We start from the raw sequence: 27,122 nt of genomic DNA, 5'->3' as shown, positions 1-27,122 counted from the left end.
GGGACATCAAAGCATTACAAAATTTAAAGAAAGCTATTTTTTGCAAGAGTAAAAATAGAGTCCTTGAGTTTGTGGAGGCTACAAAACATTAGAGGAAATTTTTTAAAAAACATGAATATAGAAAATTATTAGAATCACAGGTGATAAGACTGTCATTCTCTTCAACACTGAGATTAATTAAGATTTAGGAGTGTTAGCGTCTTTGTTAATCTCTTCACTGCTGCTCCTGAAATAAGAATTCCGAACTATCCAGTGACCATGTGGTCACACTTACAATGCTGCTCATTCTCAATTTGGAAATTATCTCCCTGTGTTCCAAGGCAACATGCTGTTCTTTCAACAAGTCGTTGTTTTATAAGGATACACTTGAACTCAAATTGAGGTCTATTTTGATACGATTAGATTTCCTACTTTACTCTCTCCACTTAACGAAAAGTCGTATTTCTTTTCACCACCTCAATATTACACTTCATTCACTAAGTTAGAACACCAACATACAGCTCCTCTTCTTCAGTTGTTTTCCGGGCTTCCTCCCTTTTTCCTTCCCTCCCTTTTGGTAATTATCAAAACAGTATCCTTTCTGCCAAAGAGCACAAATGTAACTACATGAAAGGAAACTTAAACATGTTGTCTTAAACAAATCTTAGAGGAGTCCCAGCAAGTATTCTGAAACCTCACCATTTAATTCGGGGTCGATTGTAGTGCATCTACAATAATAATCTACCACTGTTCCAGATGTACTGACTTCTCAGCAGGTTAAAAAGAAGTTCAAATAAAGGTTTTACAATGTACAACTTGAAAATATGAGTTACACAATAGAAAGACACCACCGATGACTTGGATCTTCCTTCACTCATTTATCCATCCCCTCCAACCATCATTTTCATTACAAGTTTGTTGCCAGAGTTATAATTCTATGGGATAGAAGCTCTACATATAATGACTTAATGACTACATATCTTAGGCAAAAGGCCATTTATTTTATTTACTTGCTGTATACAATAAGCAATGTATTGTACTGAAGAACAAGCTAGACCTGACATTTTTACAAATTTGAGGTCTACACTGCAAAATACTGGTTATTGTCAAACACCTTGCAAGGATATTTGCTTGCAAAATATATTATAATACTCAGTGTAAAGAGTGACTGAAGATAAGTCTGAACTTGTCTGGGTACAATGCAACATGCCGAGTCCACACTACATACATATACTTATCAGTTTATATAAACACATAATTTTGCTGACTTACACAGGAAGTTGATTACTTTTAGGTGGAAAAAAAGGTAAGGTAATGTGAATAGGAACACAGCATTGACGTGTCTGAAGACCTTACTAATGCAAACTTAAAATAAAAAGGAAGGAACTGAACCCTCTTTAACTGGTTTCAAGCCAATGCCATAACCACTATATTAGTAAAAAATTATCTAACTTTTGTCAAACTATAGGCAACAATTCTATCAATCTGTATTGCATATCCATTTCAAGTAGGCTTTCAAGACTCAACATCCCCTATTATGGAAGAAGGTTACATTTTCATGACTAATAACATTTTGGCGTCTTGTAGTGTGGGTGTCACACCCCTAACTACAGAAGGGAGTTGGGCGACTGATTAAAACTGAGCTGTATAGGGAGTCTCAGGATACATTTTCCTAATGTTCTCTCACTCAGTTGCTAGTTACTGCTAGCATGTTTTAAATTCAACTGGTCCTAGAGGTCAACAGGAAGAGCCTTGGTACTTGGGGAAGAGAATTGAATATTTCTCCTCTCAAAAACTTTTTAAAAGTTCATTCCCATTACTTTTTTTTTTTTTTACAGTTGAAAAACTAACCCCAAGGCATTTCTGAGAGTTTGGAAACTTGTAGGAAAAAATCACTTAAATATCCGAATGTTCCTCTATGTTTACAAATAAGGTCATGTCTGGCAAAATGTATCCTTTATGTGTGAGTTTATGCATGCATCATAAGAAAAGGAAAAATAGAAGTGTAGGCTGATAATGATAGTCTTTCAGTGTTATGTTGTTTTTTGAATTTTGGATTCTGATTTCAAGATTTCATACAATTATGGAGAATTGGCATTTTCACAGAGAATAGGATCTCATTGAAAAAGGCTCCCAAAGTTCATTCTGAAAAAACTGAATATAACGACTATATAAAACCCAAATTGAGGGATTAGTTTTAGACCCATTTGTCAAATACATCAACCCTATTTTTACACTGCAGAAAAAGGCTAAGAAGATAGGAAAGGGTTTTCTTACTGCACTTCCTCTTTTCTTGTAATGAAAACACTCAGTTCAACATTGAAACTCTTAATTATACAATGTGAGCTGGTCTGGGTAGTGAGTGAGAGAGAGTGAGTGAGAGAGAGAGAGAGTGAGTGTGTGTGTGTGTGTGTGTGTGTGTGTGTGTGTGGTGTGGGTCTTTGTGGAGACTGTGAGTTAGCACAGTTTTGGAACCTTGATCTAGAAATGACATCTTCTTCAGAGGAAAAATATCTAAGCCTCTTCTGGCCTCCGTAGTGACCACATGTAAATTAATGCTTTTTATAGAATTTGAACCTATTTATCATACGTAGGCATTAAGGAATGCTATCTGTAGATTGTGAGATACTGGAAATCTGGTAATAAGAGATTTTATAAATATATCCATTATTCAGGAAAATCCTCTGTGAAATATTCACCGTAGATGATTCTGAAGGTAGTATAAGCACTAGTAATCTCTTAAATTCCTAAAATCTACAGACCCTGAAACCATATCAGCTTTTGCTAATAGCTAAGCTAAGAATATTTTCCAGCTCTCTTTCCTCTTTGGTTAATTTTTTTCTAGCTATCCAGTATGCTGAATTTTAGAACTAACCTCTCACCCTGACCCTTTCAGCCCAGCAGACCTCCAAAGCAGTTACTAAAGGGCAACAAAACACGTTTTCACAGACAGACAGCTAGAAGAAAGGAAAGCAGTTACCGTCTCCTCTGTGGCTTAATGTCAATGGGCTTGTTGGTTGCATAAGGTGATCCAGGAACCTGTGCAGGGCTTCGGAATCTAGCCATCTTCCCCAGGGTTAGGTACTCACAGCTGGTTGGCAAACTCATTTTATCCAAAAGGCAGGAAGTAAAAACAAGTCTTAGGAGTCAGCCCAGCATTCCTGGGAAATGCTGGAAAGAACGTGTCAGAGAGTGGGTTTCAGACATACGCTGCTCTCTGGTCGCCGGGTGCTGCTTTGCTTTAAAAGTAAACCCGTGTTTCTCAGAGGCTACATGCATTCGCTTGTTTTCTTTTCATGGATACAGGAAGCTTGTTGCTTATTTCTAACCAGAATCAGTGCTCTGACCAATTATTGGCTGAGTAGATGAGGTAAAAATTCTGTAGTGCCACAAAAACCTATTTCCACTCAGACGAGATCTCTGAGTAGGCAGCAAGGTTTAATCCATTATTGTCTGAAGTCTAAAAGAACATCAACCTAATGTTACAGTGGTTGGGAAATCAGAGTAACACTGCACACAGAACATGCATCTGAGAGGGAGGAAATAATCAATTATTTGGTAGGTTTTCAAAGGGGGGAAACTGTTTGCTAAACTTATTACAGATCCTTAGAAAATGAGATGGGCACATGGAAATGATTATGCTGGTTTTCCAATTTGCTGGTCGAAAAATTGTGGGTTCTGCCTCATAAATTATGGTTCACAATAGAACTGAACTCAGCCTCAGGAACATAGAAAAGTGGTCAGCGTTGGACTTTGAAACTGATTTTTTTTCTTATTAGAAATATTCTCTCAGGAGGAACCTAGCTGATCGCTGGATGAAAAGCTATCAAAAAACTGATGGGAAATTCTTTACTATTTGAAAGTCATTTTTTTCCCCCATAACAACGAAAGACGAACTGGAGAAACTGGAAATTGTTCCAAAATTCTCCCTAGAGCTACAAATCTCAGAGAGAAGTCAGAGCTTTCATGAGCCAGCAGTTTTTAATAGTCCTCACCTCATTTCCTAGTATTCTAGCAATACAACCACTGCGGTCCTCATGTGCAGTCTCAAGACAGGAGTTCAGAGTACTATGCAGGGTAATTTTTATGTTTGAAAAATGATTTCTTATCCAGGATTTGAATAAACACAACCTATTTATTTAAGAGACCTGGGACCCAGGCAAACACAAAGTCTGCTGAAAGAAAGCTATATTTTATTCTGCAGTGGCCAAATTCAGACAATGTTTGGGTTTAAACCACATCATTTAAATTCAGATTTTTTTTAAGTTCAAAAGAGAAGATAATTTTCCATTGGTGGCTCACATGGTAAAGCATCTGCCTGCAATGTGGGAGACCTGGGTTCGATCCCTGGGTTGGGAAGATCCCCTGGAGAAGGAAACAGCAACCCACTCCAGTACTCTTGCCTGGAAAATTCCATGGATGGAGGAGCCTGGTCGGCCACAGTCCATGGGGTCACAAAGAGCTGGACACCACTGAGCAACTTCACTTCCCTATTGCCTATCTAATGATTCTCCTTTTTGTACTTTTTTATTACAAAATGATACTTGGTCATTTTAACATGTAAAATGACACAGAGGTATATAAATAAAACCCTTATTTCTTTTTCCTATGAGTTAATATTACTAATCTTCTGTACACTAATTCTATCTGTCACTGCATTTACAGACATATACATACACACACAATATACATACACACTGACAAACACACAGGGCTTCTCCATCCTGTTTCTGTAAAGTGGGATTGTACTTTATATAATCTATAAATATTTTTGTGCTTAGAAGAATTCATGGATTTTTTTTTTCAGGCAATACGTAGAAATCTAGTATGTTCTTTTAACAATTACATAAGGCTCCACAGAATGAATGCACTATTATTTATTTAACCAATCATCTAGTGGTAGACATATGATTTGGGGCTTCTATAAACAGTAAACACATTTGTCAATATATTCTTAATGGTTGGAGCTTTTATTTCTGAAAGTGGGTTCCTAGATCCCAAATTCTGTGCAGTTCTCCCTTTCTAGCCTATGGCAGTACACAGTCCTGAAAGTCACGTCAGAAAAGGTCTATTTCCCACACCCTTGAAAACACTCTCTCCTGACATTCAAGTCTGTTCCTTTAGAGCAGAAAAATAAGGTAGCCAGCACTCCAAACCGTCCAGTGATTGCATATGGTTCCTTGCAAAAATTAAACTGTTATTAGGGTTCCTATGAATGAAAGAGCAGCCTACTTGAACTGAGATATACCAAGGAGAAGACTTGAGCCTCATCAACATGAGAGAACACACCAAAGTAGAGGAGAGGCAGCCAAGAATTTTTGCTTAATTTTTATAGTCAATGGGAGATAAAATACCAACAGAGTTCCTTCCATGTTTCCAGTCCAGTCCTTGGTATACCTTCCTTACTAATATTTCAGAATCGGGGAAATATCATATAATTCTACAACATGGTGGTAGTGCCTAATGATTACCAACTGTGATGTACAACTCTGATGTATAACTGTGCATAATTTATAGTTTTCAAATTTAAGGGGCCCTTTGGACCTACTGTTCCATCTTAGGGTCCTAGGAACACATGTACAATATTTTATCTGTAAACTGATTTATGGGTCTTTGTCCAATACTAGAGAATAAGAACTGCATCATATAAGAATTTCCTAAAAGGGGCAGGAGAAAAAAAAAATGAAGAGTAAGACATAAACCTCTATCGGATATATTCACTGCTAGGTAAAATTCCTTGATTTTCCTCACAGGGGCATTTTTGCTTGTACCTGGGCAATGATTTACCACAAGCCGACAGCATTTCCAGGGGATTACTTGTACTCAAGTTGAGATGAGAAGGGATTACATTTAAAATCTAACCTGCCAAGAATTTAGAATCCCTGAGAACGATGGCCAATTAGCAGTGGTGGCCTTGAGGCAAAGTTAAACCCTCCTATCTTACACAATTCCCTTTCTCAGAGGCTGGGCAGAAGCAGTTGGTGATTCTACTAAAATGCCAACACAAGGGGGAACTTAATGTTCAAGTTAGCAGGTTCACAGCAAGATAGGGCTCAGATCTCACTAAGGAATGATCACTAGGAAGGCAGGAAAATCCCGTACAAATCTCACTCTTCAACCCCATGATTCTAAAACAAGGGCAGAAATCACAGTAGGGTATCAAGAACACCAATTTTTGGTATATTAGAGGTCCAAAGCTGGTCATGTCCTTAACAGCAATTAAAAGCAATGGATAGTAAGTAGCAGTTTGAGGCCACAGGACTTCCCTTCTAAAAATTCCAATATTTATCAAAGAAGATTCTTTCAGCCAAAAGCTCTACCCTGGCATCATGGGTTTGGCAAATTGGAAAGCTGAAGGAATTCTTTCAGGATACCAGGAAATCATCTGTTCGTGACCTTATCAAAGCCCAAAATCAGCGGAACCATTTTTCCTTACTTGTGGTCTGGGAGGACTTCCTCCTACCCGCTGTGTTCTCTGTCACACCCAGACCAGCAAGCGACGCCGCTGGTGTTCATATCCACCTTCAGCTGTCAAAGCTTTTCTCACTTTCTGACCTACGCATTTCCCAGCAAATGGATCCAATCCAGTGGCATCAAACAGTCACGACATGCTAATAAATTCTCACATCTCCTTTCAGAGTCCGTACCTTTCTGCCATTACATTCACCAGCTCACAAGAAAATTCCATTTGGAAGTCCCACAACTGCTTCATTCCAGCATTTAATTCACACTAATTCTCTTTCCCTATCTCCCCAAACATTTTTCTTCCTGTGTTCTCTCGCTCTCTTGCCATGCAGCCACCCACCTGACAGTCATTTCTAACCAGGCCACAAATCCTAAAGACATGAATAAATTGAATAATATATTACATTAAATAGCATATTATTACACTATAATAATGTTCTATTTTTATAACAATATTACATTAGCAATGATAGTAATAAGAGCAGATGATTTCTATGCACTAGACACTATAATCAGCTCTTTTAGTCTTCATAAAATAATTGAGTTCAGCACTGTCATTATATCCCTTTTGTAGATGAGAAAAGCAAGGCACAGGGAGATTGAGGTGCATCCCGAGGTCAGAGTCTTAAGAGTGAAATCAGAGTTAGGAACCAGTTAATCTGGCTCCAAAAAACAGACTATGCTATTCCTCTTGGCAGATTGTATTTACCTGAAATTAATTAATTAATTTTTTTCATATTTTGCCTAGAGTTAATATCTCCAGTCTTTTTCTTCTTAATTCCATTCTTCACTTGAATATCATGTGGATCATTTTTAAATGGGAATCTGAACATGTGACTATTTTGCTTATTATCATTCAATGACTCTACATTTCTTTAGTGATAAAGCTCAACATGTAAGATCCAAAGCTCAGCACAGAGATCCCCTCTGACCTTGCTCTGATGTCCACTCCTGTATCTGTCATGGATAACCCTGGTAGTATCCTGGGAAGTCCGGCTCTTTCACAACACTGGAACTTCAAGATGAAAAGTCCTCTGATCAGTGTACTTTTCTCTCCCTTCTCCAGCTGGCTGGCTCCTTTTAAGTGTTATCTCTTCCAAAATACGTTCTCCATTCCTCAGCTTTATTGAGATGCCTCTTGTATGTTTTTTCCCAGCCACATATGACTCCAACTCACTGTTTCACAGCTCTTCATGCATTTATAACTCTCCCAGTGGCACTAGCGTTTCTGGAGGGCAGGCATTCTGCCTTATTTCACTTGCAACTCTAGCACCTAAACCACGCTTGCTTGTTAAATAAAGCAGCTGAAATTATAAAGGCGCTGGATGTCCCAAAGACTCGCTTAACTCTCTCCTAAATCCCTCATTCTCAGCGACTCTTCCAGAATAATTATTAACTACTGAAATACATTCGAAGTAGTCAAACTATTCACTGCATTCTACCAAACACAAACAGTTCACAAAGAACAACCACCAAGGTGAATGCGAAGTCTCTTCTCAGGGAATGAGGAATATTCACGGGTTTTAGCTGGGGATGTCAGAGATGTGTGTGTCTCAGCAGACAATTTCAGTTCAAGAATTAAATTATCAAAGTAGTTGTCCAACTACCTGATTAATCACAGGTTATGCCTTTACTTAATCATGTTCTATGCTTTGAGAACACAACTGGCATATTTCAAGTTCATCAATTAATCATCCTTCTATAATAATCTAAGGTAATAATCTAATATATGCTATGATAATCTTCTTCTGAAACTCCACATAGTATACTGCACATAGTCTTGGACAAAGTGGTTTCAAATTGAAGGAAATACTGCAAGTCCGTATGTAGATTTACCATGAAGGACATCACAGTGTTTCCCAAATTAATAAAAGGATGTAAATTTCCTTAATGTCCAAATGCTTGGGAAAAAATGGAATATCCATCCAATACAAATATTTATGAATTCAATAAAATGACTATGTTGAAAACCAGACTACACTAAGATGTACTAACTGGCATCTTAATCACATAACATAGACAAACACATGAATTCCACAGCTATATGCATTTGGGAAATTTCCGTTACACAGATGTTTCTGGAGGAGCAGGAGTAATCAGCTTTTATTAGGCTCATGTTTGTTCCAATTTGTGAATAAGAAATGGATAGACTATGGGGCACCCTCCGTGGGAACCTATGTGACACTGTGGGAATTAGGCATCTGAAATAACATCTAATGACATGGAGATAAATTCATAAAATATGAACAGTCAAAAGCTAGGTTATAAAACAGTATAACAGTATGACATTGTTTTCAACAAACAAAAAATATATACTCATATATTGAAAACAAGAGAATAAAAACAATACACATCAGAATATAAATATATATATATATACACACACACACAGATGGGAAGAAACAGATGATTTTAATTTTCTGCTTTTCTCCTACCTATATTATCTAAACATTCTAGAATGCCTCGTGTTACTATTTTAATAAGACAAGTGAAATTTTATTAAAATTCCAAAATCTGGATTCCATCAACTAAAAAGAGAATTCATTGATTGAGATGAATCAGCAAATTACATTAGCAGAAAATAATAGAAACATTGATTTTTTTCTTTTTTTTGCACTTGGTGTTTATACCATCTTTGGCATGTATTCAGATACAGTTGTTAAGACTAGCAAAAACTTCCGGACTTGAGTAGTGAACAAAAAGAAAATAGTTCCTATAGCTAAGGGAGACCCTAAAATGTGGGTATCTTTTGGGACCGAAGCTGAGATTCACAGATCAAAGAACTGTTTTTAAAAAATTATGCAATCAGGGGGCCTTATTTATTAGGCAATATATTTCAATAAAAATGAATCTGCAAGCTTTAGCAGTGTTAGAATTTTGAAAATATACTAAAATGAAGGGGGCTAATAGTATTGTTATAGATGCAAATAAAAGGTGTAGTGGTCATGCTTAGGCTGGAAAAAAATGAAATAATTTATAATAACAAAAGCACTGTGTATTTCAAATCTAGATAACTTGTTTCAGTGAGTCACATGAAAAAAAAATCCTTAAAGAATGATTTACAAATTAAAATGCAGTGAAAAAACAAGAATCAGCTGTTTCCTTAAGGAGCTGCATTTCTGGACTTCCCTGGTGGTCCAGAGGTTAAGAGTCCAGGGGCCAATGCAGGGGGTGTGGCTTCAATCCCTGGTTGGGGAGCTGAGGTCCCACCCGTCTCATGGCCAGAAAACCAAAACATAAAATGAAGCAATACTGTAACATATTCAATAAAGACTTATAAAATGATCCACATCGAACAAATCTTAGGAAAAAATGAAAAAGCTACAACTCCCCCTGACCTGACTGATATTCACAAACAACTTTCTGATCTAGAATCTGACTTCTTGACTAGAGTTACCTAGGAAAGGTATCATGTGGAACTGGTGTTCTTAGACCAGTCACACCTTTCATTATAAGAGGCAGTGTTAACATTTTGACTCACAAATTAGCCTCTTGGGAATATTATTAACTTGACTCAAGTCTGCAGGTTGTGAAAACTGGTGAGACTTAATGGCATACCTTTTAAAACTTGAAAAATCATGAAATCCCATAAATCAGTCAGCCTCATCAGCAGGCCTAACTTTATAGCAAGGATAACTTTTCTTAATCAATCAACTGCTTCATTTTATAAGGCAAGTTTGGAATAAATGAACCAGAGTTTTTCACCTTCATAGACAAGTTGTATTCATCTAACAGTGTCCCATTGGGAAGAACGTCTGAAAATTTTATATCTGTTAACTGTCACCTCCTCAAAAATCCCAGCAGAAACCTGCAAATCACACAAAGTTAACTAAACATACTGCAGTAAGGGAGAAGACCCCTCGGACAGGGTCTTTTTTTTTTTTTTAATTAAGACTTTTAAAAAAGGTTTTTGATATGAACCATTTTTTAAAGTCTTTATTGGATTTATTACAACATTGTTTCTCTTTTATTTTATTTATTTATTTATTTTTGGCTATGAGGAATGTGGGATCTTTGCTCCTGACCAGGGATTGAACCAGTATCCCCTCTATTGGAAGGCAATCTTAACCACTGGACTGTCTGTGAACTCCCTTGGGCAGGGTCTTAAGAGCACCTTATCAGAAGAAGCTAGGGAAGCAAGCAGCTAAGTTATTTTTTGTTCATTCTCATTTTTTTTTTTTTTAACACAGGGATGGGAAAGTAGCTCGATCCCACTACCATTTAACAGGGGCAGGAAATTCTGTTCGTTTCAGTTTCACTCCTAACAAAGGCCCTTGACTACTGATAATCTTATCTCAACGAACCTATTATATACGTAAAGCTTAAAGCAGCAATAAAATCAACTGAACAAAGTGATGCTCATTCACTGAAGTCTCAGGTAGGCCCACACAATTTATACCTCCAAGCTCTTTATAAACTGTTTGAATGTTAAACAGAGTGACATTTTGCTTTAGAACCTATGAAAATGGAAACAAATGAGTTTAATAAACATAATGGGCTCTGACAACATGACTTCTGCCACAGAGGCCCTATACTCCTTCCTACACTTTCGTCCTTAAACAGCATCATTTGCTTGCCAAGATACAAACCGTTGCCAATATTCAGCTGCAGAATGTCCAACAGTAAGAAGCAGTGGAAAGAATTAAAACAGTTTAGTGCTTAATTTCCAAATAATCAAATGTCTTCTATCATTACAAAATGGAAGATGAAAAACAAGACGGCTGCAAGTTCTTACTCTGTCAACTAGTTCGTCAAGCAAAGAGGAGGTGTCTTTGGCAAAGACTGTTCTATATTTGGTAGCTGGATGATTTTTTAAAAAAAATATTTCAACTTGTTCCTCTACCTCGGCTAGCTAGCCAGCCAGCATGAGTTGAACACTTACTATATATATACAAAAGAAATAAATGCTATAACTCTTATCTAGGAAAAGAAGTCATAAATCCATTTGATGTCCAATTCATGCATCATGGAAGGACTCACTTCAAACGACCATACTGTGAGATAGAAATAAAAAGTTGACACATTAGTGATCCTATTTGAAACCTGTGGTTGACTAACATTACACTGAGTTTATATTCTACTTATGCCGTCACTTACTTCCCTATATTAATTAAGTTGTTAATGTTCTCTCTCACGTGGATTACAAACCACGAGGTGGGCAGATACATACACATTCATCTTTGATTTATCCACAATGCCTAGTACATTGGTCTATGTATTGTAGGTGCTCAGAAAGAGTTGTTAAAAAAAGGACTTGAATTTATATTTCATAGTCGTTAACTTTTAAAACTAGCTATTGTCTCTGTATGATTATTAAATAGTGCCTCCTTTTACTCTCAAAAGTATCATTGTTTGGACTGTAAATCACCTGGCTATCATTTCACCCTGGAACTGCAAATATACAAGGCTGGCTTAGCCACTAGCGTGAAAACAATTCAAAGGCAAAGACCGAGTCTTATCCATAACTGCCTCCCCAAATCTGTCACAGTACCTCCACTTCTTTAGGGTCTACCCTGATGACCCAAGAAACAGTAACAGGTAATAGAGAAACTCAGATTTAATCACTCCGAATAAATCCCAGAGGAAACAAAATGGAAAAGAGGGACCGGCAAAGAATTAGGGAAGTAAAAGTATTGACCTGGATGTTCTCCTAAATTTAGATGGCACGAAAGTTATGCCCCTGTCCTCAAATCCGTATAGCAGTGAAATATCTTTCCTATTGTCAGATGCCTCTAGATTTCTGGGTTCATACAGCAAAATTCGAGAGTTATTTGTAATTAAGGGAAAGATCAAGAATGAGGATGCTGGTTATGGAGCCAAGTGACTTTGGTTTACAGTCCCATGCTGCCAAAAATGGCTTAGTAACCCTAGAGGATTGATGATACCGTTCTAGTATCAGTTTCCAGGACACTAAAGCTTTAATCGTTCATTCAACAAGTGTTTGTCAAGTTGCTATTCTAGGTGTTGGGAATCCGGCAGGAAACGAAACAGACAAGTAAGTGTGCCTGCTTCCCTGGAACTGACCTTCCAGTAGAGGTAGGGAGATGATCATATAATGAAGAGAAATGTGTAAGAGCGGTGATACGTGACAGAAACAATAACACAGCAAGGAGAATACAAGGAGGTCAGGCATGGGGTAAGGAGGGGGGCTCCTTGCTGCCCTGGAGCCCTTGGTGGCAGACTTTAGGAGATGTGAGAGGTGGAAGGGCTAGTTTCCCTGCTGTAACTGTCTCCTGTGGAGATAAAGGGAAAGGATCCAATGTAGCTAACATGATATAGAACATAACTGTTACTAAGATTCTGCAAGTCCCTAAACTGAAACATTTCTTTTAATTAATGGAAGAGATGCATGTGCTTTTCTGTCCTGACTTGTTCCATTGTTGATGGACTATTTGCTATTGTTAGTCACTGACAATATAAGCAACTGTGATTTAGAAACTGCTTAAAATTTTCCTGTTAAGTGTGATGAATTAATCCCAAATCCAGGTAACATAGGATAAAAGGCAATTACAGAAAACATAAAGCGATAATAAATTGAGAGTAAATCAGTTAGGAGCAGCACAGGCCCTTGTTAACTACCTTAATTACTGATATTTAGTAACAGAAGCTGGTGCCAAAATATTAAACACAGTCACCTCCCCTTTACTTATTCCCTTGAGACAAATATTCAGTTACAAAGTCATGGATTAGTCACTACCAATAACAATTATAGCTAGTATCTCCTGAGTATTTGATCAAGGAGTCTATAAAGGCACTGTGCTAAGAACTTTTTATGTAATAAGTTCCTGTAATTGGAAGACTTATTAGGAGTAATTGAAAATGTATTTTTCTCCTAATGCATGAACACTCTCCAAGGAGAAGCAAGTACCTGGTTCTGCTCAGGCCCCTCCTGGGATGAGAACCATCTGGCTTCACCAGGCAGCATCTCTGCTTTCAGCATATCCAAATATTGTAAAGTTCTTTGTATTAAACTAAAGTTGACCTTTCAACTTATACAATCTCTTGATCCTAGACTGGAAGTCATTCAAAATCAAGCATCATTCTTTTCTATTATGACAACCCTGTGACGATCCAAAGACAGCTTTCACCTCCCCCTCGTCTTTTCTAGGCTACATAATTTCAGTTTGATTGTTCTCAACATGTCATAGTTTCTAGATGCTTCACCATCCTGGCAACAGACTTCTGAACTTATTCCTGTTTGTTGATTCCTCTTCAACCTGTATCCAAAATTAAACCAAGATTCCAGGTATGACATAACTATTATGGGGCAGAGAGAGGCAATCATCTGCATTTCTCTGTTCACTATACAAACTTTAATTTGAAAAGCTACCTGCACTTCAAAGCTCATAGCAGTACTATTCACAAGAGCCAAGTCATGGAAGCAGCCTAAACGTCCAGACAGATGAATGGATAAAGAAAATGTGGTACGTATATACAATGGAATACTCAGTTCAGTTGTTCAGTCACTCAGTCGTGTCCGACTCTTAGCTACCCCATGGACTGCAGCACGCCAGGCTTCCCTGTCCATCACCAACTCCTGAAGGATAGCTTTCCCTATCCACCACCAATATCCCGAATGGAATATTACTCAGACTTTAAAATGAATGAAATAATGCTATTTGCAGCAACATGGGTAGACCTGGAGATTATCATACTAAGTGAAGGAAGTTAAACATAGAAAGGCAAACACAGCTTGATATCACTTTTATGTGTAATCTAAAAAGTGATATAAATGAACTTATTTATTTAACAGAAATAGACGCATAGACAGAAAACAAACTTATGGTTACAAAAAGGAAAAGGTGAGTGAGGGATAAATTAGGAGTTTGGGATTAAGAGATACACATTACTATATATAAAACAGACAAACAACAGCACAGAGAACTATATTCAGTGTCCTGTATAACCTATTATATGTAAGAATCAGAAAAAGTATACACACACACACACACACATATGCAGATAATATGTGTGCAAGTGTGCTCAGCTGCATCCAATCTTTGCAATCCCATGGACTATACCCCGCCAGAATCCTCTGTCCATGGAATTTTCCTGGCAAAGAATATGGGAGTGGGTTGCCATTTCCTAGATTCGTCAGCCCTAGGGATGATCCAGGGGATCTTTCCAACCCAGGGATTGAACCCACATATGCCTCCTGCATTGTCAGGCAGATTCTTTACCACTGCGCCACCTGGGAAGCCCATACGTGTGTGTGCGTGCGTGTATAACTGAATCACTCTGCGGTATGTCTTAAAACATTGAAAGTCAACTATAACTTCAATAAAAAATTAAAATAAAAAATAAATACACGAATGAAGCTTAAGACAGAAACCGCCCCATACTCTTAATCCATGTACTATCTTTCCTAGGAGTCCATAATCCAATTCAGATTAACTGCAAATTTAAAATTGTAGTCATATTTATTAGCAAACTGTTGATCCTGACTGTATTCCAGTTTGTTCCCTGTTGCTTTCAAGTCCATTTTTCTATATATTTGATGGGATGAATAATATTCTATTCCTTATTCAGTATTCTTTATTCCTTATTCTTCATTTATGATGTTCAACTAGCAAAGAAAAAATCTATTTAAGGGCCTCTTTGTTGGCTCAGTGGTAAAGAATCCACCCACCAAAGCACGAGACATGGGTTCCATCCCTGATCTGGGAAGATCCCACATTCCTCAAAGCAACCACACCTATGTGCCACAGCTATTGAACCTGTACTCTGGAGCTAGGAAGCCACAACTAGTGAGCCCACAACTAGTGAGCCCACCTGTGACAGCTACTGAAGCCCACGTGCCCTAGAACCTGTGCTCCAGAACAAGAGAAGCCACCACAACAAGAAACCGCCACACCACCGTTAGAGAGCAGAACCCGAGAGCTGCAACCAGAGAAAAGCCCGTGCAGCAACCAGGACCCCGCGCAGCCAAAAATAAACAAAATTATTTTTAAAATATATATTTAATTGCATTTTTATCCAGCCCATACATCCATTATTTCTACAAGTTTACCACAAGAGATCTTTTCATAAGCCTTACCAAGATAAAAATACACTGTTTTCACAGCACTTTCCTGATTTACCAGACAAGTGATAGTGAAGTTATGACTAATACTGAGTTGACTGGCAAATGCAAATAATGATGGGCTTTGGGTCTAGATATTTTTCTCAATCAGATTGAAAGCTCTGTGAGAGCAGAGCAAAAGGCAGCAGTCATTCACATATTAACTTTGAAGTATAAAAAAACAATTTAACGGAGACCGAGGCAGTGTGAAGGCAATGAATGGCACCCCACTCCAGTACTCTTGCCTGGAGAATCCCATGGACGGAGGAGCCTGGTGGGCTGCAGTCCATGGGGTTGCGAAGAGTCGGACACGACTGAGCGACTTCACTTTCACTTTTCACTTTCATGCATTGGAGAAGGAAATGGCAACCCACTCCAGTGTTCTTGCCTGGAGAATCCCAGGGACAGGGGAGCCTGGTGGGCTGCCGTCTATGGGGTCGCACAGAGTTGGACACGACTGAAGCGACTCAGCAGCAGCAGCAGCAGCAAGGCAGTGTAACTTGTGGGGAACATCAAATAGTGAACGCATACGGGGAATGAAAACATGGTTTGCCAACAGCAAGTAAACAAAACAGATAATCTAGTAACAAAGCATCAAGATAACAGCTCAGGACAAAAGAAAGAAGGTCAAATGGGATGACAGAAAGGGTTGCGATATCAGGGCCTTTGAATTCAGTCTGCCTTTTAAAGACTCCTTGATCAAATGAGACACCTCATTCAGCTTGAAGAGTGACGCTTGGAGAACTTTCATAGGAAAATATACTGAGACTAAGAATGCTTAAATAAATTGGTACCATTTTGCTTTGAGACGAAAAGACAAGGGTGACTTTATGACATGACTCGTAGACCTTTTGCAAAGACTAACGATGTCTACTGCATTCCATCCTCTCTCAGGAGGTAACACATGGTTTTAAAGAGAAGCAGAGGGAATTGAATGAAGCAACACCGAAAGGTTATCTGACAATAGATGGCTATCAAGCTCTGGGAATTTGTTTGGAAGACTTTTGAAAATGTCCTCAGGGGCCCTTCCATCCACAGTCTATTGTCGCCAAGGTTCACATTTGAAGAACTCAAGCTAAGGATAGACAGCTTATACACCTGAAAATTAGGTGTCAGGAAAAGAAATCACTGACCCAAACCATCCTGAACATGTGCTACCAGAAGCAACGACACTTTTTTTTTTTCCTTATAGCCTTCCCCCTATTTTACAGCATTAAAAATCAATCATTTACTGATCAGTCAGAATGGGAAACTTTGAGACACTCTAAAGGAGAAACACGTGGTCCCTACCCTCATAAAGCTTACAACGTTTTGGGGGAAAAAGAAGACTCAAACACATGCATAAATTTGCAGTCAGTACAAGACAGTCCATGCTGAGACTCAAGCATGAAATGTTGTGAGAGCTCAGGGGGGAAAAAAAAAATCAATATTCACCCAGAAGTACACTCATTCAGTTTACATAGTAACTCGTGCCCTCTGTCATTTACACAGACTACAGAATCCCTGGCTAAAACTGATTGCACAGTCTCTAAAATATGCATATGACAATCTTATGAGTTCTCTTACAAAGTTACATCAAACAGGAGATAAAGACAGCAAATACTAATCCCAAGTGCTTATCTATTGTTACCTTCAAAGATGGCATGTTTGTATTTTTTTTCATAAAAGAAATGACAGAATTCTTGAAATGCCTGTTTCATTTAGGAAAAATCATGTACTTAGCTGTTCTTCCCCATGGGAAGAAATCAGTCGTGTTATTATACGGAGAAAGAAAGGCTAGGTCACCTCAATTATGTGAAGAGGAAACCTAGGTCATCTGAACTACCAGTGCTATTGCTGTAATGAATGACAGAACGCAGTATCTAGAATTCACTTAACATGTGATTCTTTTCCTATCATGAACAATGTTAGTCCCCAAGAGAACAGATGGTACACATTTTAAATTATTCAATGAAGTGTGCTTTTTAAACCACAAATGTGTACTAGCAGAGTGAATACATCTTGCATTTAACCCTTGCTTATGTTTTTGCTCTGATATGTTCTAACAGATAACCACAGTTGACTGAGAAGTACCCCTTTATTTCAGCTGTCATTCTGGACACAAAGATAACAGAAAACAGTTAAAGGGAGAAAAAACCCCAGGATTTGGCCTGAGGAGGCAAGAAGGCAAAATAAGAAGAGTAAAAGAGAGCAAGAGAGAAAAAAGGAAATATGCATGATTTCTTGGGTGATACAGGGTAATACTGAAGATGCAATCTTTAGCAAGTTACTAGGAACTAAGCTGCTGCTGCTGTTGCTGCTAAGTCGCTTCAGTCGTGTCCGACTCTGTGCGACCCCAGAGACGGCAGCCCACCAGGCTCCCCCGTCCCTGGGATTGTCCAGGCAAGAACACTGGAGAGGGTTGCCATTTCCTTCTCCAATGCATGAAAGTGAAAAGTGAAAGCGAAGTCACTCAGTTGTGTCCGACTCTTCGTGACCCCATGGACCGCAGCCCACCAGGCTCCTCCGTCCATGGGATTTTCCAGGCAAGAGTACTGGAATGGGGTGCCATCACCTTCTCCAAGGAACTAAGCTAGTTGAGATCAAGTAAGAAAGCATATGGGCTTTCCAGGTGGCGCAGTGGTAAAGAATCTGTCTGCCAATGCAGGAGATACGGGTTCGATCCCTTGGTTGGGCAGATTCCCTGGAGAAGGAAATGGCAACCTGGTCCAGTATTCTTGCCTAAAAAGTTTCACGGACAGAGGAGCCTGGTGGGGAGTCCATGGGGGTCTCAAAGAGTCAGACATGACTGAGCAACTGAGCACACGCACAAGTAAGTATCTAAATCCAAACTCTAGTATCTTGCTTTCATGACACCTTCTCAGGTTTCACAGAGAACATACTCCAAGTGACCTGCGTGCTTTAAAGGATCACAACACCTGGAGTACTTTGTCTTTTCATCTGGGGCCATTTACCCTTAGAACATGGTGAGAAAAAGAAAACAGCTCCAACACTTTGGTCACCTAATGTGAAGAACTGAATCATTGGAAAAGACCCTGATACTGGGAAAGACTGAAGGTAGGAGAAGGGGATGAAAGAGGATGAGATGGTTGGATGACATCACCGACTCAATGGATATGAGTCTGAGCAATCTCTGGGAGATAGTGAAGAACTGGGAAGCCTGGTGCGCTGCAGTCCATGGGGTCACAAAGAGTCAAACACAACACAGTGACTGAATAACAACAATGTAAAAGAAACAAAGGGAACACTATTGCAGGAAAGAGATGCAGGACGGAGTAGGTGACTTGGTCATCCTTGGACCACACATGGCTACTAGGCCTGAGTTTGACCGATACACTGTTAATTTTTTTCCTTTGATCCACCATTAAAAGCATACATGAAATGTCACATTAAAGTTGAGCTTTGGGCTTCTTTTGAAAATGTATAAGGCCTAGGACATGGAAGCTCTCTTCCTAGATGGTAAATTAAACTGAAGCAGAGTATCAGCTACGTCCTCTGGATGGGGCAGGCATTCTTCGGTTTGACACAATCACTACCCAAGATATCTAGTTCAGATACATTTCCCGTATTTGACCTTAAGATGTTTTAAGTGAAACTTCAAGTGGAGAAAGGAGTAAATCTGTTATCACCTGGTCAAATTTTAATCAAAACATTAGCTCTTGGCTAGAGTAAGCTCTGGCCTTCCTAGTACAAATATCAATTCCAGGAATATTTTCAATTCTTTACAAAGCTTCACAGGAGCTCCAGAACTGCCTCATTAGTATGTATCAGCAACTTACTACAAAATTGTGAAAAAAATGCTTTCATTTATCAATACAGACTTACATTTAAAGCAAGATAAAAAACTAGAGCCAATTTTTCTGAAGGAAGAAGCATTCAATATCAAATTTGGAAACACTTTCCCAATGGGAATGACATGTATTGGTGTTCTGGTTTATGGTGACATGTCTGAAGTTTCTAATGATTTTGTTCTCAATATTTATATGCCATTAAATTGCAGACTAAACTACCTGACTATATAGATCCCTGTTGCAATGTGTGAGATTGTAAAAACGGTCAATTATTTAATAAGAATTTAAGATATGACTTAAATGTATCAACTGATTTAGTTAAAATTATTTGAGATCATGTAGACAAAATAATACAGTGAACAAACTATAACTTTTCAAATAATCTGAAACAACACTTAGGTGTAGCTTCGATCCAGTCTTACTCAAGGGATCAATATATCAATTTAGCAGACTATATCTCCCTCTGCCTCACAATATAATTTGTAATTATTAGCAAGGTTAAAGAAGAGAGAGTAGAGAAAGTATGATACATAGCATACTGTATCTATTTTAAAGCACTTTTTTTTCACTATCTCATGTGGTCATGTGATGGCTGAGTGTTGACAAGGTATAAAGGATGCTCATTGGTTTAAAGATTGAATCCCCAATAATTAAATAATGTACCTACTATTATCCGTCAGTTGATATTTCTGATATAACGGAGGCATTTGCTTAAAAGCATAATGTGGGTTTTTAAAAATTAGAAAGGACTGTAAAAGAACACCACAAAATAAGTGATGTAATGTACAGTACAAGGAATATAATCAGTGACATTATAATAACTCTTTAGGATGCATAATCTATTAAAAACATCAAATCACTATGTTTTACACTTAAAACTAATGTAACATTCTGAGCCAACTGTACTTCAATAAAAAGGAATAATTTAATTTGCTCATTGTGCTGTATATATAAAATGGACTTCTCAGGTGGCTCAGTGATAAAGAATCCATCTGCCAATGCAGGAGACTCAGGAAATGTGGGTTTGATCCTTGGGCCGAGAAGATCCCCTGGAGGAGGAATTGGAAATCCACTCATTTTCTTGCCTGGGAAATCCCATGGATTGAGAAGCCTGGTGAGCTACAGTCCATGGGTCACAAGAGTCAGACACCACAGAGCATGCACACACACACACACACACACTATATATATACATATATATATATAGCATATCCATGTTATATATAATACTTATTATATGTAAATATTCATTCTATTTATATTCATTTCAAGTAATTACTAAGTAAACTGTACATAAAGTAATGAGTATACTTTTTTAAACACACACACCATACACAAATTCAAATTAGTTTCCTAAATGACTTATTTCACTAAATGACTGAATGACTGAATGAATGTTACTAGGGCTGAGGTCATTTTTGGAATAACCCTTTGGGAATTATCATTACAAACCATTTCCAGTGTTCATAAGAAAACTGCTTCTTGATTTCAGAGTCATTTACCAATTGACCCACATATTAATGCCAAAGGACTTTTGGCAGCTTCATAGAAGGAGACCGACCTTCAGCAGATGGAGATTTGTCATCAATGATTTTAAAAGTAAAGTGTTGCACAGACTCTGGAGGAAGGCTCAAAAGGAGAATCCCCAAAACATTTGAATAATGGCAACACGCCACAGGAAGCATTTAGGAAGTCTCACTCTCTATTTGGTTAATGTATAAATTCTATTATGTTCTTGTCAATCTGTTCCCCTTTTATCTTTTCATATGTGTGTGAAAAACAGTGAAGCAAAATCTGTGTAATTTCGAGTCAATGTCAGATGTTATGGTATATTTAGACTTTCCGTTAGGGCAGACTTTAATTAAGTAAAACCAACTAATAAACTGTCACATCAGAAGTACTGAATAATAATTACTGGCTTACTCATTCCTTTAATAACACCATCTGTGAAGGTAAATTAAAGATTCATTTTGGGGGAACTCTAACTAGGGTCAGATTTGGCAGACTGGGCCTCACGTTGGCAATTTATCACACCGCAGCTGTGGGATGCATCAGCCCTGTGGGTGACCGGGCTTGATGCTACATGACTCCTGCACTTAGGACACAAAACCTGAGCATGTCACCTTCACTGAAAAGACTGCAACCAAACCCATCAGCTTCTCTTTCCCCGAATCTGCCTCCCCAAACTTTACCACCCAGTGAATGCCTAGCCAGTCTTCAGGATTCCACTGTGGCTTCTACTCCTTTCACAAGATTGCTTGTTGGAAAGGACTGAGGTGTGAAGACAGAGACGGCAACGCACGCACTCTTTCATTCACCTACTAACTCACTGTTGTTGTTCAGTCACTCAGGTGTGTCTGTCTCTTTGTGACCCATGGACTGCAGCACACCATGCTTCCCTGTCCTCCAGTATCCTCCAGACTTTGCTCACACTCACGTCCATCGAGTCAGTGATGCCATCCAATCATCTCTTCCTCTGTCATCCCTTCTCCTCTTGCCTTCAATCCTTCCCAGCATCAGGGTCTTTTCCAGTGAGTCAGTTCTTCACGTCAGGTGGCCAAAGAATTGAAGCTTCAGCTTCAGCATCAGTCTTTCCAATTAATATTCAGGGTTGATATCCTTGAGGACTGACTGGTTTGATCTCCTTGCAGTCCAAGGAACTCTCAAGAGGCTTCTCTAGCACCCCGATTCAAAATCATCAATTCTTCAGTGCTGAGCTTTCTTTATGGTCCAATTCTCATTAATTCATTAGCAGTGACTAAATCAGACTTCCCTAATAGCGCAGTTGGTAAAGAATCCACCTGCAATGCAGGAGACCTCTGTTCAATCCCTGGGTTGGGAAGATCCCCTGGAGAGGGGAAAGGCTACTCACTCCAGTATTCTGGCCTGGAGAATTCCATGGACTGTATAGTCCATGGGGTCGCAAAGAGTCAGACATGACTGAGCGACTTCCGCTTTCAAATGCTTACTAGGGTTTCTCTGATATGTCAACCACACACCAGGGGCTCATACATTGCTCTAGCTCTCCAAGGCCCATAGTAGAATAAACGAGACAGACAAGGAAACCAAGCACACGCGTGTTAAACGCTACTGGACTGTGTGAGTTTGTAAGCATTCGTGAGAAGAAACAGAGGGGTAATTTGTCACAATGAGAAAGTAACATTAGGGATAGCATGCGGGGCAGTACACAGGATATACGTTAAAACTTGAAGCCATTCTTACAATGAACTTGGAAGAATGTGATATATTATGCTACTGTCAGAATGTAAATGTTTACTGGGTTTCCAATCCCATTCCTTGCAAGGGTTATACTTTCAGCCCCTCAATGCCAGTTGCTACCATGCTTGTAACCGGAAAAGATCTGTGGCATTTCTGAGCGCTAAAAGCCATTGAGTGTGGAGACTTCCCTGGTGGTCCAGTGGTTAAGACACTGTGCTCCCAATGCAGGGGGCATGGGTTTGATCCCTAGTCGGGGAACGAGGATCCCACATGCCGCAAGGTGTGGCCAAAAAGAAAGTAAATATACAAAGCTATGCAAATCAACCATACATCAGACTTCAAAAAAAAAAAAACACACAAAATTAAAAACAGTCATTACATGACCCCACCATCTCCCCATCTTTTCTGCCTCTCAGGAGGGGCTGGTCTCAGAATGGGCTCTGAATGGCCTGTTCCTTAAAAAAAGCGTAAGAAGCAGAGCAGCATTGACTAGCTAAGAACACATTAATAAGAGTGAGAAGTAAAACCATGGTCGTGGCCACTGAGATATCAGAGAGGCTCGTTACCTCAGCAGAGCTGGACTGAACTGCCAGAAGCAAAGAATAAGCTCACAGCTGTCAGGGGGTACGTTGGGGGCAGAAGTTTTACTTTCTTCACACCAAGCAGGCTGACAAAAGGGAGATTGCATTCGTAAAGGTAAAGGCATTTGGTAAAAGAAAATGACACCTTCTCTAGTTTGTCACGATGTTTTTGACAATAAACTCTAAAATCTTCTGGCTGCCATTTGAGCAAGGATCTCAGTGCCAGGCTCCAGCACTCCCTTAGCCACACCGAAGCTTTTCCCTGGTTCCTTTCTCTCTTCTCTGGGCTCGTTCTCCCGAGTGCCTCAGGCGCTTCCCTGCTTCCCTTCTAAGTCGTGCCTGGGGAGTGCTGGTTGAATGGGGAATGAAGTTCCCTGAATTTTCAACACACCAGGGTATCATTCTCAGCATCATTAAGACAATAGTCCATGGAAATTTACCACGGAAATAACTGCAACCACAATTCAAAGAACCATCTTTACAGTGGGGATTCTGAAATGCGTCTGTCCACTCCCCCACTCCCCTTGCCAAACAGAGAGCGGAGGGAGAGTTGTTGTAGTTTGGGAACAAAAATAACAATAATAAAAAATAAAAATATCTTTCCCCAGGGGAATCTGCTACAACCCTTCACTTCCCATCCACAGGTCCTCTCTGGTTCCTAATTCCAGGTTGAGAGGTTGACAGGCCCTGCTTGACAGGTATAAAACATGACTGATCACATAATCATGCTTTTGGTGTACCTAGCCCTACAAATATTAATTCTACTTGCAGTCATGGGCTCAAATGACTTTTAATGCCCATTATCTGACAATGTTTCATTTTGCCTAGAGTCTCTGATCTGCCTGAGACAGCCCTGCTTTGCACCTGTTCCTTGATTTGCTCCTGGTTTCCTGTAAAAATTTTAACAGGAACAGGTGCAAAGCAAGGCTGTCTCAGACCAGAGACTCTGTTCTATTAGGTACAGAAATGGTATGGACCTAAGAGAAGCAGAAGACATTAAGAAGAGGTGGCAAGAATACACAGAAGAACCATACAAAAATTATCTTTATGACCCAGATAACGATGATGGTATGATCAGTCACCTATAGACAGACATCTTGGAATGTGAAGTCAAGTGGTCCTTAAGAAGCATCACTACAAACAAAGCTAGTGGAGGTGATGGAATTCCAGTTGAGCTATTTCAAATTGTAAACGATGATGCTGTGAAAGTGCTGCACTCAATATGCCAGCAAATTTGGAAAACTCAGCAGTGGCCACAGGACTGGAAAAGGTCTGTTTTCATTCCAGTCCCAAAGAAAGACAGTGCCAAAGAATGCTCAAACTACCACACAATTGCATTCATCTCACATGCTAGCAAAGTAATGATCAAAATCCTACAAGCCAGGCTTCAGCAGTACATGAACAGTGAACTTCCAGATGTTCAAGCCAGATTTAGAAAAGGCAGAGGAACCAAAGATCAAATTGCCAACACCTGTTGGACCATTGGAAAAGCACGAGAGTTCCAGAAAAACATCTGCTTCTGCTTTATTGACTATGCCAAAGCCTTTGTATGAATCACAACGAACTGGGAAATTATTAAACAGGTGGGAATACCAGACCACCTTACCTGCCTCCTGAGAAATCTGTGTGCAGGTCAAGAAGAAACAGTTAGAGCTCAACATGGAACAACAGATTGGTTTCAAATTAGGAAAGGAGTACATCAAGTCATATATTGTCTGTCACCCTGCTTGTTTAACTTATATGCAGAGTACATCATGTAAAACACTGGGCTGGATGAAGCACAAGCTGGAATCAAGATTACCGGGAGAAATATCAATAACCTCAGATATGCAGATGACATGCAAAAAAGAACTAAAGAGCTTCTTGATGAAAGTGAAAGAAGGGAGTGAAAACGTTGGTTTAAAACTCAATATTCAGAAAACTAAGATCATGGCATCCGATTCCATCACTGCATGGCAAATAGATGGAGAAACAATGGAAATAGTGACAGATTTTATTTTGAGGGGCTCTAAAATCACTGCAGATGGTGACCGCAGCCATGAAATTAAAAGACGCTTGCTCCTTGGAAGAAAAGCTATGCCAAACCTAGACAGCATATTAAAAAGCAGAGACATTACTTTGCCAACAAAGGCCATCTAGTCAAGGCTATGGTTTTTCTAGTAGTCAAGTATGGATGTGAGAGTTAGACCATAAAGAAAGCAGAGCGCTGAAGAATTGATGGATTTGAACTGTGGTGTTGGAGAAGACTCTTGAGAGTCCCTTGGACTGCAAGAAGATCCAACCAGTCAATCCTAAAGGAAATCAGTCCTGAATATTCATTGGAAGGACTGATGCTGAAGCTGAAACTCCAATACTTTTCCTACCTGATGCGAAGAACTGTCTCATTGGAAAAGACCCTGATGCTGGGAAAGATTGAAGGGAGGAGAAGGGAACGACAGAGGATGAGATGGTTGGATGGCATCCCTGACTCTATGGACATGGGTTTGAGTAAGCTCTGGGAGTTGGTGATGGACAGGGAAGCCTGGCATGCTGCAGTCCATGGGGTCACAAATAGTCGGTCATGACTGAGCAACCAAACTGAACTGAACCTTTCCTCCTAGACAGCACATTATTTGGCCACTCTAAATCTAGACTCATTATCAAGAAGTGTTTAGGCCCAGGAAGGTTTGTGCCAGGAATTTTCCATAGCACTCTCTCGCTCTCTCATACTAGGTTTATACAGCTTTCTTCCCAGGTTTCCACCTCTGAATGTGCCAAAAAACAAAACAAAACAAAGTTTAAAAATGCCCTAAAAATATCTTGAACTCACTGTACAAATGTATTGCTTACTGAATCTTGGAGACTTTATATTAATTATCTGAATCAAACTCCCTTCTCTTATCCCTCTTTTCTTACCCGTCATGAATTCCTTGCAAGAAGAGAGATAAAAGTCAAGTAATTATGGGTTAGGATTCAAAAGAATAACTTTGTTTTCAATATTTTAAAAATGCCTACATTCTTTATTTGGTTAAACTGTATAGGTTTTTCTAGTCTAACATCTCATGTTGGGGGATGGTGGTGTGTCTGAAAAGATGACAGTACCAAGGAAAGGCCACCTGCTTCTCAGTGACCCCCATCCCCAATCTTCGTTAGGAAGCAGTGAGGAAACTCCACAGAATGACTTGATTTCCTCACATACCTTCAACTTACATGGCACTATTTGCAAGACCTCTTTAAGCACAAAGATTTGGACTGATACCTGATATCACAGTCACCCAAGGGCACACATACGTTTGCCAATAGTAGCTACCTGATGGAATTCAGTTTCTCTGTGTATTTGACATTTGGCAGTATTTCTTCAGCATTCCGGCTACATGTATGCACCATACTGACATCCAGGAGCAAGGCAATTTTTGGTTTATTTTAAGATAAAATGTTAAGCCAACAGCTCTATTTTGACTATGCAAATGTTCACCTAGTGCCAACTGATTAGCATTTTTAAGGCAAAGAATTTGGAAGAGATGGTATGTTAGGCATGTTACACTTAGTGTGAAGGAGAATCATGTATTTCCTGAGGCTTTTGCGGTGCCACAATCACTCTCTGCCCATAAACTGTAGGTAAAATTGAGGAACATGTGAAGATTTTTTTTAAGCAAAGTTTTTTTTTTTTTAAGTAAAACATCTTAATTATTCTCAAGAAGTTAACAACTCACTCTACCAATTTGTCAGTATAGGCTGGTAACAAAGGGAACCTGGCAGGTCAGCATTTCAGCACCGAGTATGCCATCTAGTGGTCAAAAGAGGGACTGTGGCCACAAGTCTAGCAGCATTAACAATAAAATGCAGAAGCAAAGCTGTTAATATTCCTTAAACAACTGTAACGCAAGCACCACACCTACATTTTAAAATTCTAACAACTATCAATCAGCTCTCTCTCTCCCATTTTCCCTAAGGACTGCAGCAAATGTCCTTTCTTCTTTCTTCTCAGTTGACTCCCCACTTCCCACACACAGCAGATGATGTTCCTCCTCAAAGAGAAAATAGTAA

The 27,122-nt window shown here is 39.2% G+C and overlaps 1 protein-coding gene across 10 annotated transcripts in view; it reads right to left on the bottom strand.

Annotated features, from left to right (window-relative positions):
- PDE4D (phosphodiesterase 4D) overlaps positions 1-27,122 on the bottom strand; it is a 1,583,646-nt gene that overhangs the window by 436,631 nt on the left and 1,119,893 nt on the right. Inside the window, exon 1 of one of the 10 annotated variants that reach the window (XM_069556488.1) lies at positions 7,377-7,795. The exons of 8 other annotated variants lie outside the window; for them this stretch is intronic. In XM_069556488.1, coding sequence (XP_069412589.1) covers positions 7,377-7,408 — 32 coding nt within the window. In that variant the 5' untranslated portion in view covers positions 7,409-7,795. Of the gene's footprint in view, positions 1-2,959; positions 3,152-7,376; positions 7,796-27,122 lie in introns of those variants that run through there. One more of the 10 variants, XM_069556484.1, reaches the window with a different exon arrangement.

This window comes from Ovis canadensis, chromosome 16, assembly GCF_042477335.2.
Source record: "Ovis canadensis isolate MfBH-ARS-UI-01 breed Bighorn chromosome 16, ARS-UI_OviCan_v2, whole genome shotgun sequence".
In the NCBI taxonomy this organism is placed as follows: Eukaryota; Metazoa; Chordata; class Mammalia; order Artiodactyla; family Bovidae; genus Ovis; species Ovis canadensis.
The sequence above is the reverse complement of the archived record's forward strand: the minus strand, read 5'-3'. Positions and strand labels throughout refer to the sequence as shown.